Raw genomic sequence first — 13,704 nt, 5'->3', positions numbered from 1 at the left:
ATACAGCTCTGCGGTCTCTGCAGCCCTCAAGACTGTTTTGGAATAAAGCCTTCTAAGTGGGATATAATGAGATGAAAAGGGGTCTTCATCACCCCAGAATCCCCAAATTGTCAACTGTTAGCTACCTCTCAGCAGCCTGGTTTCACCTTCCAGGGCTGATGATCTGCCTGTGGCTCTGGCAAAGCTAGGCATCACAAGACCTCCCATGGCATGAGCGCTCAGCAGTCAGGAAGGAGAGAATTCAGGGTGGTGAAGGGGAGAGAGGAGAAGGTATCAGCAGTGTGGGGAGGGATCCATAGTCCAATTCCGAGAATTGCATATTTACACTGAAATCCAAGGCACGCTGCCCTCATCTGTCTGTGCTGGCAGTGGATGTTTCAGAAAAAAATAAATAAATAAATACAGCTGCCTAATATCTGGGAGCAGAGAGCTGTTTCTTGACTTGTATGTTTCTTTCCCAGTGTCTCTGATGAGCATCTTAAGCTCATCCAGGATTACCTGCGAGTTCACATCATCAGTGACTTTGAGATGGTACAGACTGGCTCAAGCAATCTTCCCCAGCTGAAGAAACTGCTTACACTTCTTTGCAAAGGACTCTTCAGGTAATTACAGGCTGATTTTCAGAGATAGCAGTATAATGCGGTAATGCTCCAGCCTTATGTAGGTGCCGCATGCATGCATTCAGAACCTGCATTGCTGGCAGAGTAAACCTGCTTACCCTCAAAAACATTGTATTTGGATCTCATGACCTGTAATTCTGGCCCAAGGATGTGAAATCTATGTAAAAAACACAGCTCTGACAGTGAAGTTTACCTGTAGGTGGTTTCAGTCAGTGGAGTTTTTAGTGGAAGGCTTTTTTTCTTTGTTTAGAAAGAAAAAAAAAGCAAAAAATGCACTATAACCGATTAACTGCATAATTTGGTAATGCATAAATGACACCCACGGAATTGTCAAGCACAAGTTGTTTATGGAAACAAGCACATATTGGTGTATAGTTATGTTTTAAACACTGATTTTCTTTCCCACTAAAGCATTGTGAACCTGGAGCAATTCCACTGATGTCAGTGAAGTCGAGCTCAAATGAAAAGAGAAATAAGCCTAAGACTCTACAAATTTTACCTTTCCCATTTATAGCCCTTCCAGGCCCCAAATAGGAAAACTCCAATATGGAACTAAAACCGTGCAGAGCTCCCAGTATCTCCTCTGGTGGAAAGACATGATTTCCCCTCTTTGCTGCTTTTGTAAGCAAATTAGGAGGTTAGCATACGCTGTCACAACGATGTTAAAGAAAGCACCCTATGGCAGAGGGCCCACTTCCACGTTTTTATGTGTGGCTTGCAATATCCTCTCTCCAAAGTAGTTAGAATTGAGGCTCGTAGTGCTGCTGCCCTGGTCTTGTACTCCTAGAGCTCACCAAGGCTAAAATGAGCTAAAATGAAGGTAGGATACTGGTGATCTGCTTAGCATTAACCCGTGCACAGAAGGCAGAGAGTGAGTGACGTTCTTAGCTGCCTGGGACCACAATTACTCCCCTGAAGATGTGGGTGGGTGCAGTGCACATTTTACCAGGCGAAGGGCAAGGCGTACACAGCCTTGCTACTTCTGCCAGAAGCCAGCCACCCACAGATGAGCCCCAGCAGGACTGAGAATGGGGTGTGCAAAGAGCTGCCCTTCTTCTGCACCCTGTGTGAGAGTTTTTACTTCTCTACGCCCACATGGGGGAGACCCAGGTGGCCAGCTAAGAATAAATCTGATCAATGGAAACTAAAATCTAATGAAATCACAAGTGAAAGTTTTGCGCTACTAAAATATTTCCAGTACTGCTGTTCTGATGACGGCTGGCTTTTTCCATTTCCAACTTATTTTCCTTCACCTTCTCTGGGTTTCATAACCCTTGGAAGTATGCATGGGATGGCAAGAAAGAAAGAGATGCAACAGGTTCACAGTCCTCTACAGTGCCAGGATAACTTTTATGTTTCCAGATTTTCTGTAGGATTTTTGGTGACTGGACTTTGCAAAGCATCATCCTCAAACAGATCTGGGTCAGTTCTTTTGCAGTTCTTCCTGCTGAGCACAGGGGCACAGCACCACCAGACACAGCAAGGGACAAGCAGCCTGCCCTCCACCCCTTTAGTGGCTGCATGTAGTTCTGAAAATGTTACGTCCTCGTGGAATTCTTCTCCTCCTCCCCAGCGTTTTCTCCCCAGTTCTGCCTTATTATCTGCCCCTTATTTCAGTCAGATAGAGCTGCCTTCTAATTTTCTTTTTCATGAGTGTCTAATAAATATGGGTTCTGTTTTCAGTCTCAGACAGATCTGTCTGAGGGACCTCTCTGCTGCTGTTCCAGTTGTCCCATGAATCTGCACCATCCTGCCAAGCTGCTTGTTTAGCTCGAGCCAGCTAATTGTCATGCTTTGATACTGTATTGTTTTGTGCAGAATCTCTGAGATTGTCTGGGGCTTTATGTTCCTTCCCTCATCAGACTTCTGAACTCACATTCAATCAGTGGCATTACCTAAATTTAGTTTTTATTTACCTCAGCTTTCTTCAGCTGTGCAGGGATTCCAGCTGAAGGTACAGATAATTCCTGTGTTGCTAGGCTGCCTCCTCTTTTCCATTAGTAATGCTCAATTTCATTATTTTCAAAATATTTAGGGTTAGATTTAAAAAATAATTAAAAAAAGGCACAGTTTGAGGCCTTTCACTGGAGTTTAAGCACCTTTGCTTTTCCTGGCACTGCTGAGGATGAAGAATGAGCAAGCAGACACTGTGCCTGAGCTGACCCTAAGCCAGGCTGCTTCGCTGTGAAGCTGGTTTTTGCAGTGCTGTATTCTGGGTTCTTGCAGTCTCCCAGAGCCCACCTTCTGGGTTTCTCTCAGGCACCAGGATGCTGCCATCACTGTGAAAACAGCATCCCGGTGTGCTCTGACTGACTCACCTCCATGTTTTCATAGTGGGATGTGGGCAAGCAGTGACTACCTGCCTTAGCAAGGTAATGGGGATGCAGATTAGAGCTGCTTAGGAGTTAGGAGAGGAACTCAGTTTATGGTGCACATGGGGTTAGGAGAGGAACTGGACCAACTGCTTGTGAACTCCACGTGCATTTCCCTGTGTATTATCCACAGTCAGGTGCAGGGCTCATTTCTGAGCTCGAGCACAAGTGGGCTACAGCAGACCAGAAGTGCAAAATGTTGTCTGTGATCTCTTCCTCTCACTCCCCTCACCACTGATCCCTGATTAATTCAGCAAGGGCCAGACCCTAGTGTGCATTAAAGATATTGAAAGTTGGATTTAACTCTGCTGGAAATTGCTCCCACCTTTTAGGGCTAGCTGTGCACAGGATGTCAGGACAGCCATGGCACATCTTCTTATCAGAGCCCATGGGACAGCAGGGCAACCCTCCTGGGGAGGCTTTTCTCTTTGGTGGCTCGTATACTAAAATTGAAGCAGAGCAGAAACTTGTAAAGCTGATGGGTACTTTTGTAAAGTATTCAGTGCTAAAATAAATTGTCATACAAGGGTTTCCTCAGTCGGGAGAATCCTCCAGGGACTGGAAAGCTGATTCATGGGGAGCTTAGCACCAGTGCAACAAAGAGTGAGGAGATCGATCCCATGTGAGTGGACTTTGTTCAGAGTGCCCTACCAGTGAAAAGCCCTAATAGTGGCCTATTCGGTCTGTCATTGTGTGAAGCTATCATTTGGTCATCAATCACAGCTCTGCAGATGCTTCTTTATTCCTCCTCACTGGATAATTTCCATGTGGAACTTCTAAGGTAGTTTTCCAAGCACTTGTGATACGAGCATTTGTGCAATTATATCTGGATACACAGGCTTCTGACACTTCAATAACGTCGCTACATATATTTCCTTTATTCTATTAAGAGAAGAAAACAAAAGTGCAATTCAAACCACTTTGTGGTTTTGTTGAGTTTGAATGCTTGCAGATGCTCTTCCCCCATCCTGACAGCCACACTACATATTGCACCATAAAGTAAACAGAGGGCAGTTTTCCCATGAGAAATCTTCTCTGAACTGGTTCAAGCAGCTGCTGCTCTCTGTTTTCGAGAGATGGGCAATATGTCCTGCATTTTGGTCACAGTAAATATCTTGTCATTCTTTCAAAACTGAATTTAACCCAGTGCTCTTGCAACTGCCTGCTGCCTCAGGGGGCCTGACTTTGTGCCCACAGCAATCAATGGGAGTCTTGGCTTTGGGGCCAGAGCAGTCTGCAGTGACACTGGCTCTAGTTGATCCAGAGCTGAATATTGGTGTTGCAGGACTAGGTTTAGTGGATCCAGCAGATTCCTAAATGTGCCTTGTACTTCTCTGTGCTCTGTGGCAAAGGCTTTCAGACTGAAATTTCAAACTTGAGTGGTTAGTTTAGGTAATTAATCATCCATGGTTCAGCACATAGACAAATATCTAATCTTCAGACTGTCAGGCACACTTTCACTTTGGAGCACTTTCCCCCAACAAACAGGGAGTAAAATCCGGTCCATGCAGACTTAGGAAAGTGAGGGAAATCATTAATATCCCCTGTTGACCAAGCACAGTGCAGGCATCCTAACGCTGCTCCCCACCATCACCTTCCTTTTGACCTGCACTCCCTGTGTGCTCTTTCCGTGATAAGTCTTGTCATTATCAGACCGTGGCTTCTGTGCCAAATTCATATAACAGCAGTTTGACAAATGAGCATCCTGTGGAATATAATTGGGAAATGCTCAAGGAATCTCATGGTAACTCACAAAAGGTTCCCGTCCAAGAGATTAAAGGCTTGCTTTTCCACCCGCTTGCTGCACCCAGAGCCTCTCTTTGTCATGTGAGCTGAAAAATCTGAAAATGAGTTTCCTCTTCGCCAGTGTCCCCAACATCCTGAGTCAGTGGCAGCAGCTGTGCAAGGACTCTGCTAAACCAAGCTCCTCCTGCTGCTGGGGCATTCACAGGCTCCAGACTTTGCTGGGTTTGAGGTTTTTGAGTGTACCTTGTTCTATCAGTTGCCATTGTTGTGTTGATGCTGGTTTTACACAGTGTCCTCTGGTTTGGCCCAGACTGGGACATCCTTCCAGGTAGATGTAAGAAGTTACCATCTCCAAAGGGAACCCAGTGGAACAGCCCCTGCGCCAGGGCCAGGCCGGGTGCCTGGCTCTGATCTGCCCTTAGTGGCTGTGTCGCTAGGGCACGGAGAACCGCTCACGCCTCCTGTCCCCACGGCTCAGAGGGCAGTGAGCAGTAGGGGCTGAGAGTACGGCACGTGGTGCGAGCAGGCCTGGTGCGAATGTCTGCCTGTGGTGGCTGCTGTGCAGCCGTGTCCAAAGAGCAAGTGCTGACCGACCCAGAGACCGGCCCTCAGCCTTAGACCTCTGCCATGTCTCTGTTCCCAGTGAAGCCTCTCGGACTCTCCCTTCTCTGGAGTCCATCCAGAAGGTGTTTGAGCAGCAGCTGCACCCTGGTATCCATCAGCGCTCACAAGTAAGTTGGCCAGAAGGTGGGAAAAAGAGAACAGAGGAGTACGGGTGGCTGTCACCCAGGGAAGGGAAGGGTTCTGGGTTCACGTCAGTGACTGGTGGGATTCAGGTGGTAAGTTACCACTTCTGGTCTCTTCAGCCTCTTTCTGGTTTTAGTGTAGAGGGCACACAGTGAGTTACATTCCCACAGTTTCACTTATCCCATGGTCTCCTCTGCCTGCTTCCCCTTTCTGCCCAGAGGAAAGTACAGCAAATTGCCTGGAGGCTTCTGTCTCCCTATCCTCCCTCAGCCTGTGGGCTGGGACCACACATTTGTCCTTCTGTAAACTCCACTTGCATGTCCAGGTGCCTGTAACTACACATAGAGTTTGTAAATTTGCCCTTTCACCCTGCCACACTTGCAGATGTTCAGCCACACCCCGTGCTGTTGTGCTGCTCATTACAGATGAGAGTGGCAGGGGCACCAGTGCTGCTTGCCCTGTGTGTGAGGGATTCCTGGGGTGAGACGGCTGCACTTCCAGGCCATGCTCTGTGGGTTTGGTAATTACACATCTCTCTCTCTTTTTGTTTCTATGTTGTGGTTATCAGATGCTTGGTGAAGCTAGTCCAGTCAATATTGTATCGAAACTTAACCAGCTGATCTCCTTGCTGTCTTCCATTGAAGAAAAGGTAGAGTTATATATATATATATACACACGTACCTATTTTATGTTACCTTCTTGTCTTTTGCCTCTAGTTATGTTTCTCTTATGCTTCTTGTTCATCATCAGTGCAATCCTCTGCAACAGTAAGATTTCTTTGCTCTGACTGGGTTGCTCTTGGTGTAGTGTAGAATCACCAAATGCAATTCAGTACACCCAGAGTCTTTTACAGGTGAAAACATTGCTGATTGAAGGTCCTGATTCAACACACCGGCGCTCCCTTATACCCCCTGTCACTTTTGAGGTAAATATTCTTCTTCAACAATGCTAATCAGAATGTGGAAGGACAGTAATGCAGACTTCTGTCAGTGTCTCATTTTCTGGGATCTTTGCTGTGCTGCCACAGAGATAACACAGCTATTCCTGGATGTTGTTTAGCACCATTCAAATGCTTAAGAGATGTCTAGAGGGATTGGCATAACGACGCTATGTGTCTATGAATTCAGGCAAGTGTTGCATTTTGTAATACATGTGACTGAAGTGTAGAAGAATGCTTATGAAAAATCTCTCTGTTTTCTGGTAGGTGAAAGCTGATGCTCTAGGAATTTTCTCAAAAATACATCTCAAGGTTGATGTGGAAATGGGAAAACTAATTATCAAGAGAGCTAAGGATGGTCCAGAAGACAAATTCTATACCCACAAGAAAAGTAAGATACTTAGGGTCACAAATGTTGGACTAGATTTTTGGTCCCATGGATGATGGGGGGCGGTCTCCCTTTGACCCCACTCAGGGCAAGGTTTGGTCCAGAGTGCAGGAATGTCTGCTTGGCTCATCAGTCCAGACTGTCCATCCCCAGAGGGTAAACTGTCTGGCCTCCTGGTCTAAACGAAGACAGTGAGAGCAGGTTTTGATGGAAGATTCCACTTAGAGCTGGTTGCAACAGACCCATTTTCTGCTGAAAAGCAATGTCACTGGAAAGAAACAGTCTGCATGAACATATTGACTTCTGTGATGATTTTTAATGGTAAGAAGCCAGATACTCAGTTTCACTAGCATTGTTCAGTGAATTTCTCCTTGATTTTTGTTTTTGTATGTGAATCAATATCTTTACTGATGAGCAATATTAGTTTGGTCTGTAAAGACCCAATTTAAACAACTTCCCTGTGTCTCTGATGTTTCTGGACAGACAGCTCATGGAATATTTCTATTGATTTTTTTTTCTTTCCCTAATCTTCCATGAACCCCACTGCCAAACACAGAAGGATTTGTTAAAGAGAAACTGTGCTCTTGGGCACTCTCCTATATAGAAAATCAACCTGTTGCTGTCTTCAATTGATAATGTTAGCTTTCACATACAGTCTTCTCCAGCTGTTGTATGTAATTACTTAGCTGCTATTTTAAATGGGGAAGAATCACCTTTACCATCAAATAGAGTTTTACCCCCTCTTTGACAGATGGGGAAAGAATACATGTAGGCTGGTTCAGGATACAGAGAGATTGCCTGCAGGAAGCTAAGTCTGCAGGGCTTGGTATGGACAAGAGCTCCAGGCAGGAGGGATTTTGGGGGTCCTCTTCCCTTCAGGGTCAAGATCAATTCCGATAGGGAACAGGATTAAGCAACACTGAAGTGTAGTTAGGCAGAACAAAGTAAGGCTCAGACATAAAGGACTGTTTAAGTCCTGAGCCCAGGAGCAGGGTACTGTTAGTTTTGCTGGGATTCTAGTTTTGGTGATTGTAGCTCATGACACTCAGTCTCTGTTTAGTCTTGCAGCTCATCAAGTCCCAGAAGGTCCCTAACAAACTGATCATCGTGCTGGAAACAGAAAAAGAAAAAACACAGCGGAAGGAATATGTTTTTTCTGATTCCAAGGTAAATACACAGCGTTTCCTACTCGCCAGCCTGGATCAGGTATCTGCGTGGGAGAGGTACAAAGGGCATTCCTTAGCAGAAAGAGAAACTGTTGAAAGATGGCAGTAGGCTTTGCAAAAATGAATTTTGTCCTTTGTTCTGGAAACATCCAAAAAATGAACAAAAGTACACTGTAAAGAGAGATACTGGAGACGGCAAACATATGTAAGTGCCGTCACTGAGTCAGGAGAACAGAGAGTCAGAAAGCAGTGAAAGAGGAGTCTGAGGGTAGCTCCAAAAAGGCTCCTAAAGACAAACAAGAAGGAAGCCTAGCCTTCCTTCTGAACAGCTCAGCACTTGTTAAAGTAATGCACAATCTAAAGCGCCTAAGGAAATACCACAGGAAAGACAGCCTCTTTGAAGGTTTCGGAATGGTAGAGAGCTAGTCTGCCCTTCAAGTGTGCTGGGAGTTTCCTGGTTCAGCTAGTTTTTCAAGAGGTTGTGTTGTTGGAGTTAAGCATCTAATTAATTGTCTCTGCTCCTCCTTGTCTAGAAGAGAGAAGGGTTCTGTCAACTTCTGCAGCAAATGAAGAATAAACACTCCGAGCAACCAGAGCCTGATATGATCACCATCTTCATTGGGACCTGGAATATGGGTATGGGCTCCCTTCTGACATGGTCATTCCTGAAGACTCTTGCAAAAAAGGCCTGTGCTCACCTGCAATGCCAAGTCCAGATACCGTATTGTTCATGAGCAGATACATACGTTAGAGATCCCAGTGGGACAGGAAGAAAGGAAGCTGATCTCTAAGATTGTTCTTGTGTGTGGTTTGACATCTTCCATGGTTCTAGTCAAAAGATCATAAAGCTGGCCTAGATGGGTACTGAAAGATTCCTCCGGTGATAGGAAGTGGTGGCTGGCATGAGGACGGTGCAGCAGTCTGCGCCGTTACCTGTCTTGCAGAAGGGCCAGGAGCATGTCCGATAACTGCAGGTCAGACACTTCTGAACCTGACTAGGGGCTGTTTGTGTCCAGTCTGGAAAGCAAGCTGAGTATCTGTGATATTTAGATAAGGTGGCAGGTTGTAGTTGAGAACAGTGGAATTTATTTTTCACATTATGGGAGAAAAGTCTGTTTCAATACTGTGAGCTTTGCTGTTTGAGCTCACAAGTAAGGTAAAGGCAGTGGCAGACCAGCAGAACAGCCGCCAGCCTTTACACTCAGCTAGCCTTGGCCTTGGTAAGCTAATGAAACAAGGAAGATGGTCAAAGTAGGGTCAGTCCTTATCAAAGAGTCAGGTGGAGTTAGCATCTTTGTCACCTTAGAATAGTCTGCCCTGGCTGATACAAAACTGATACGGGACAAAGCAAATATGAAGCTTATTATTTCTGTCCCTGCATGTGTATAAATGGGTTTTTGGTGTCCTGTGTTTGAATGTATTCTGACTTATTGTGGTGTTTGATTTGTTAATTAAAGGTGCTGCACCTCCCCCAAAGAAGATCTCCTCCTGGTTTCTCTCCAAGGGGCAGGGGAAGACCCGTGACGACACTGCTGACTACATTCCTCATGACATCTATGTGATTGGCACACAGGAGGATCCCCAAGGAGAGAAGGAATGGCTGGAGACCCTGAGGCAATCCCTGCAGGAAATCACCAGCATCAGCTTCAAAGTGGTGAGGGGTTATTCCAGTCATTGTGCATAACTCAGGCATAGGAGAGCACATGTTGTGCAAATAAAAGAGACAGAGGAATAAAAAGCATTTTGCCTACGCCTCCTCTCATTCCCTCCCCTTATTTTCATCACATTTGGCTAAGGGAGAGCAAACTGAATCTGTCTGTGGACTCCATGAAATCCTCTCCTGGAGCTGGCCAAAGGGCATATTGCTATGGACAGTGCCCCCTCTGCCCTTCTGCCACAGCATGGCCCCTGCCATGAAGTTCCCCTGCTTGCCAGCTTGGGAGCAAGGGGCAGATGCTGAGCACCTGAGTCAAGTGGTTGATGATGTTTTGACCTTCATAAAGAAGAAGATGAAAACTTTGAGCTGTAGCCTAGATCTCACCCTAGGCAATTGCACTTCCAAACCAGGATGTAATGGCACACAGGTACAATCATAAGAGAAACTGAGCCTTGCTAAGACCAGGTATGGACATTTCTAAGTTTTAGTAATGTCAAGAAACAAATGTAAACATATCTGGAGGGCCACAGGAAAGCAGAACTTTTATTAATCACTCTCATGGTGATTGGAAAACTGTATTTTGTGCAAGCAAGGCAATCCAACAATTAACTAGAAAATAGTGCTAGAAAATAGCAAGGTCCTTCCTCCTACCTTTGATTAAAATGACTGAGAGCAGATTCTGAGCACAGGCAGAAAAAATGTGTAGGAAGAGTACTAGAGAAGGAGTCAGGAAGACTGCAGCTACAGCACAGCTTGCAGATCTGTGAAGATTTACAACCTCTAACCTTCCCATTCCTGCAGATAGCAATCCATACCCTCTGGAACATCAGGATTGTTGTACTGGCCAAGCCAGAACACGAGAACCGAATCAGCCACATCTGCACAGACAATGTGAAGACAGGCATCGCAAACACGCTGGGTAAGGAACAGACCCCACCGTGTCCAAAGGACTGTTACCTATTCAGTCTGTGCTGATAACGTCCTTGAAATGGAACAGTTTTCTCTGCAAGACTCCTTTGAGTACATTTATGTGACGCTAGTGTTACTGAAGTTATATCCCACTAGCACCTATCATATCGTGCCCTGTAAGGGAGGAAATCTGTTTGTGTGTATACTCTAGCTTATATATATATTCCCAGCAAATGCCTTTGGGCATTTCAAAGATTGCTCTTTCTTGGGTTTCACAAAGAAATTGCACTTCTTTCGCTTCAGCTAATTTTTTTTTGTTCACTTCCTTTAGAAAATTTGTTACCACGCTGCATGCAGCATGTACTAATTTTTTCTCTGCTGATTAAGTCAACTTCTCTTCTCCAACCTCCACTCCACTTAAGATGTGCTAGCTGCTTTTTTATCTTTGCTAGACTCAGCCTGGAGGTGGATTGATCTTTTGACCTTTTTGGCTTATCTTTTCCCAGGTAATAAAGGAGCAGTTGGGGTGTCATTCATGTTTAATGGAACCTCCTTTGGGTTTGTTAACAGCCATTTGACTTCAGGAAGTGAAAAGAAACACAGGTAAAATACATCTTCCCCCCTTCTCAGAAATGGATGTTGACCCAGGGTGAAATTGTCTGGGCCATGTTTGGAAGGAACCCCCCAGGCAGCTGCGGGCATGTCTTCCTGACCCTAAACATATGTTAAATGTCTCCTCGGAGCAACCTCTGCTAAACACCCTGCTTACAGTGTCACCTTTTAAATGAGCAACTTCTGCTATACTTATGTGTCATGCCACATGGGTGCAGGTGAAGTGAACAGCAAAATGATTTCAGCACCAAGTGTAAAGATCTTGCACAACACCTGTGTAACCTGTAATGCAAGCCCAGTACATGAGGAAAACAGTTCCCTGATTTACAGTGTTGTGGAGAGCTGCAGGAAGGCCATTCCCTCCCAGGAATACTGTGCTGAAGGGGTCTGTGTGTCTCACCCTAGGAAGTGCTGTTAGCACCAGGGCTCTGATGCACCCTGAGGCACACCTGAGAAAGATCCTGCTGGGCAGAACATGCTGTGAGGAACACTAAGAATTATTTCCATGGTGGCTAATTTTCTATACTGAGCCCTGAAATTAATTCTGTGGTGTAGGTAGGGGTCCTGTGCAGCACACGACTGGAATGCAAAGATCTAACATTGGTGGGAGTTCCATGCCCATGCTGGGAGGAGCTGGAGCAGTTGAAAGGAATTGTTTTGAAAGCAAAGAGGAGCTGAAATGAAGTTGTTTGCCTTGCCATCTTTCCTGGTCCAGGACCCAGAAAACAGATGGTGTGGGATTTCTGCACAGGGTTTTTGCCACTGATGGAGTTAACTTCTATGAAATAGTTCCCCAGTGCCTGGAATAGCTGCCAAAATCTAGTTATGTGTTTCCTGATGAAAGCTGAAGGCAACAGTCTAATGCTGGGTTTCTAGGACGTGCAGCTCAGAAAAGCACAGCTGCAGGAGGCAACAGAAGTGGCTTTAGGACAGGTTTTGACCCTTTCAGTTCAAATGTAAACAGCCTGACACCCAAGGTGGGGCAGTCAAGAGCTGGTATAAATGCCACTGCCCCCTCCTCATGGCCACTGCCCCCCAGTTCCCCAGGCCACATGTGATAGAAGCTGTATCATGAGAGCAGCAGCCTGCGCTGTCCCACATGTACCTGCACCAGCTTCTGCTCCTTCCCCAGGTTACATCTGTGCTGCGTTATTGGTAGTATGAAGTAGGTTGGATCACCAGCAGACACTGAGCACATTACCTGGGGCCTGTCCCCTGAGGTGCAGAGCAAGAGAGGGATGGCAAGTTCTCATCTTCAGCTCTGCTCTTTAAGTGTTGAGCCAGATTGGTTTCTGCCTGGTAAAGTGGCACTGTCTGCCAGCCCAGGCAGTTAGAAATTGCATGGCAATTTAGTATGTCAGGCAGATGTTTCTTGTCTTGACAGACGCAACCAGAACTACACGAACATCCTGCGCTTCCTGACACTGGGAGATAAGAAACTGAGTCCGTTTAACATCACTCATCGCTTTACTCATCTCTTCTGGCTGGGAGACTTGAACTACCGCGTGGAACAGCCCCCAACGGTTAGGGCCTCTGCATGAATCCCTGGAGAGACAAACTACAGTGTTGCTATAGAAGCACCGTCTTTTTCTAATCTAGGGCAACATAGCATAAAAAGCGGTAGAAAGAGGGGAGGCAGAAGGGATTTCCCAAGGTACAAGTGTGACACCAGTTGAGGGAGAGTAAGGAAATCCCCTTTGCCCTTTCTAAGGCTTAGTGGACCCCAGGCACACCAGAAATGCCATCTGGCACGCTTTGCTGCTCCTGCTTTGCTTCCCCAAAACCTGCACCACCCTACTGTGAAGAGGCATCTGTCTCTGAACACTTAGGTGCAGAGATTCTTTCTGCTCTGGTTGGCTTCAAGTGGCTCAGAACAGGACTTCAGAACAGGCTAGACATAATAAGCATTGGATAGGCTTCAGTGGGCAGTGTGGCTTTGGATAACGTTGGACAAGCTTCAGTGGGTTTTGTGTGTGCACGCTCATGTAGGGGATATGTCAACATTTTGATGCAGGTTTCAACAGGGAAATGTTCAGCCAGACAGCAAAGATTGGGCCTTTCAGTAAATGAAAAGGTGGGCAGGCGACAAGGGGTATGGCTCTGAAACCGTTCGGAAGCACTTGCCTGCTCACTCGTGAAGGAGAATTTATATGAAGGTTCTGCATCATCTGCAGCTCTGCTGTTTCCCTGTTGGCAGGAAGCGGAAAATATTATCCAGAAGATCAGGCAGCAGCAGTATCCGGAGCTGCTGGCTTTCGACCAGCTTCTCATAGAGAGGAAAGACCACAAGGTGTTTCTGCAGTTTGGTAAGATTCTAGTTCTTTGGTAGGTTCCTCTCCCAGTTCCTGCAACTTTCTCTGCCAGAGCTGATGTGGGACAGGGTACACAGAGCAGTGGCTGTCTTGTCCAGCTGAGGGATCTCAACTGGCCAAACTGTAACCAAACTGTCTCTCTGTTTCAGAGGAAGAAGAGATTACTTTTGCTCCAACCTACCGTTTTGAAAGAGGTACCCGGGAGAAGTATGCTTACACCAAGCAAAAAGCTACAGGG

General features: G+C 46.0%; 1 protein-coding gene across 2 annotated transcripts in view; it reads left to right on the top strand.

The window, feature by feature from the left end:
* The window catches only part of INPP5D (inositol polyphosphate-5-phosphatase D), a 55,168-nt gene that overhangs the window by 30,770 nt on the left and 10,694 nt on the right, over window positions 1–13,704 (top strand). For both annotated transcript variants that reach the window (XM_035335130.1, XM_035335129.1), the window contains exons 6-18: window positions 462–602; window positions 5,382–5,469; window positions 6,054–6,134; window positions 6,339–6,410; window positions 6,690–6,813; window positions 7,871–7,977; window positions 8,510–8,612; window positions 9,434–9,630; window positions 10,435–10,552; window positions 11,049–11,145; window positions 12,539–12,677; window positions 13,352–13,460; window positions 13,616–13,704. In XM_035335130.1, coding sequence (XP_035191021.1) covers window positions 462–602; window positions 5,382–5,469; window positions 6,054–6,134; window positions 6,339–6,410; window positions 6,690–6,813; window positions 7,871–7,977; window positions 8,510–8,612; window positions 9,434–9,630; window positions 10,435–10,552; window positions 11,049–11,145; window positions 12,539–12,677; window positions 13,352–13,460; window positions 13,616–13,704 — 1,465 coding nt within the window. The remainder of the gene's footprint in view (window positions 1–461; window positions 603–5,381; window positions 5,470–6,053; window positions 6,135–6,338; window positions 6,411–6,689; window positions 6,814–7,870; window positions 7,978–8,509; window positions 8,613–9,433; window positions 9,631–10,434; window positions 10,553–11,048; window positions 11,146–12,538; window positions 12,678–13,351; window positions 13,461–13,615) is intronic.

Source organism: Oxyura jamaicensis, chromosome 9, assembly GCF_011077185.1.
Source record: "Oxyura jamaicensis isolate SHBP4307 breed ruddy duck chromosome 9, BPBGC_Ojam_1.0, whole genome shotgun sequence".
Taxonomy (NCBI): domain Eukaryota; kingdom Metazoa; phylum Chordata; class Aves; order Anseriformes; family Anatidae; genus Oxyura; species Oxyura jamaicensis.
Note: the sequence above shows the minus strand (reverse complement) of the source record. Positions and strands in the feature narration are given on the sequence as shown.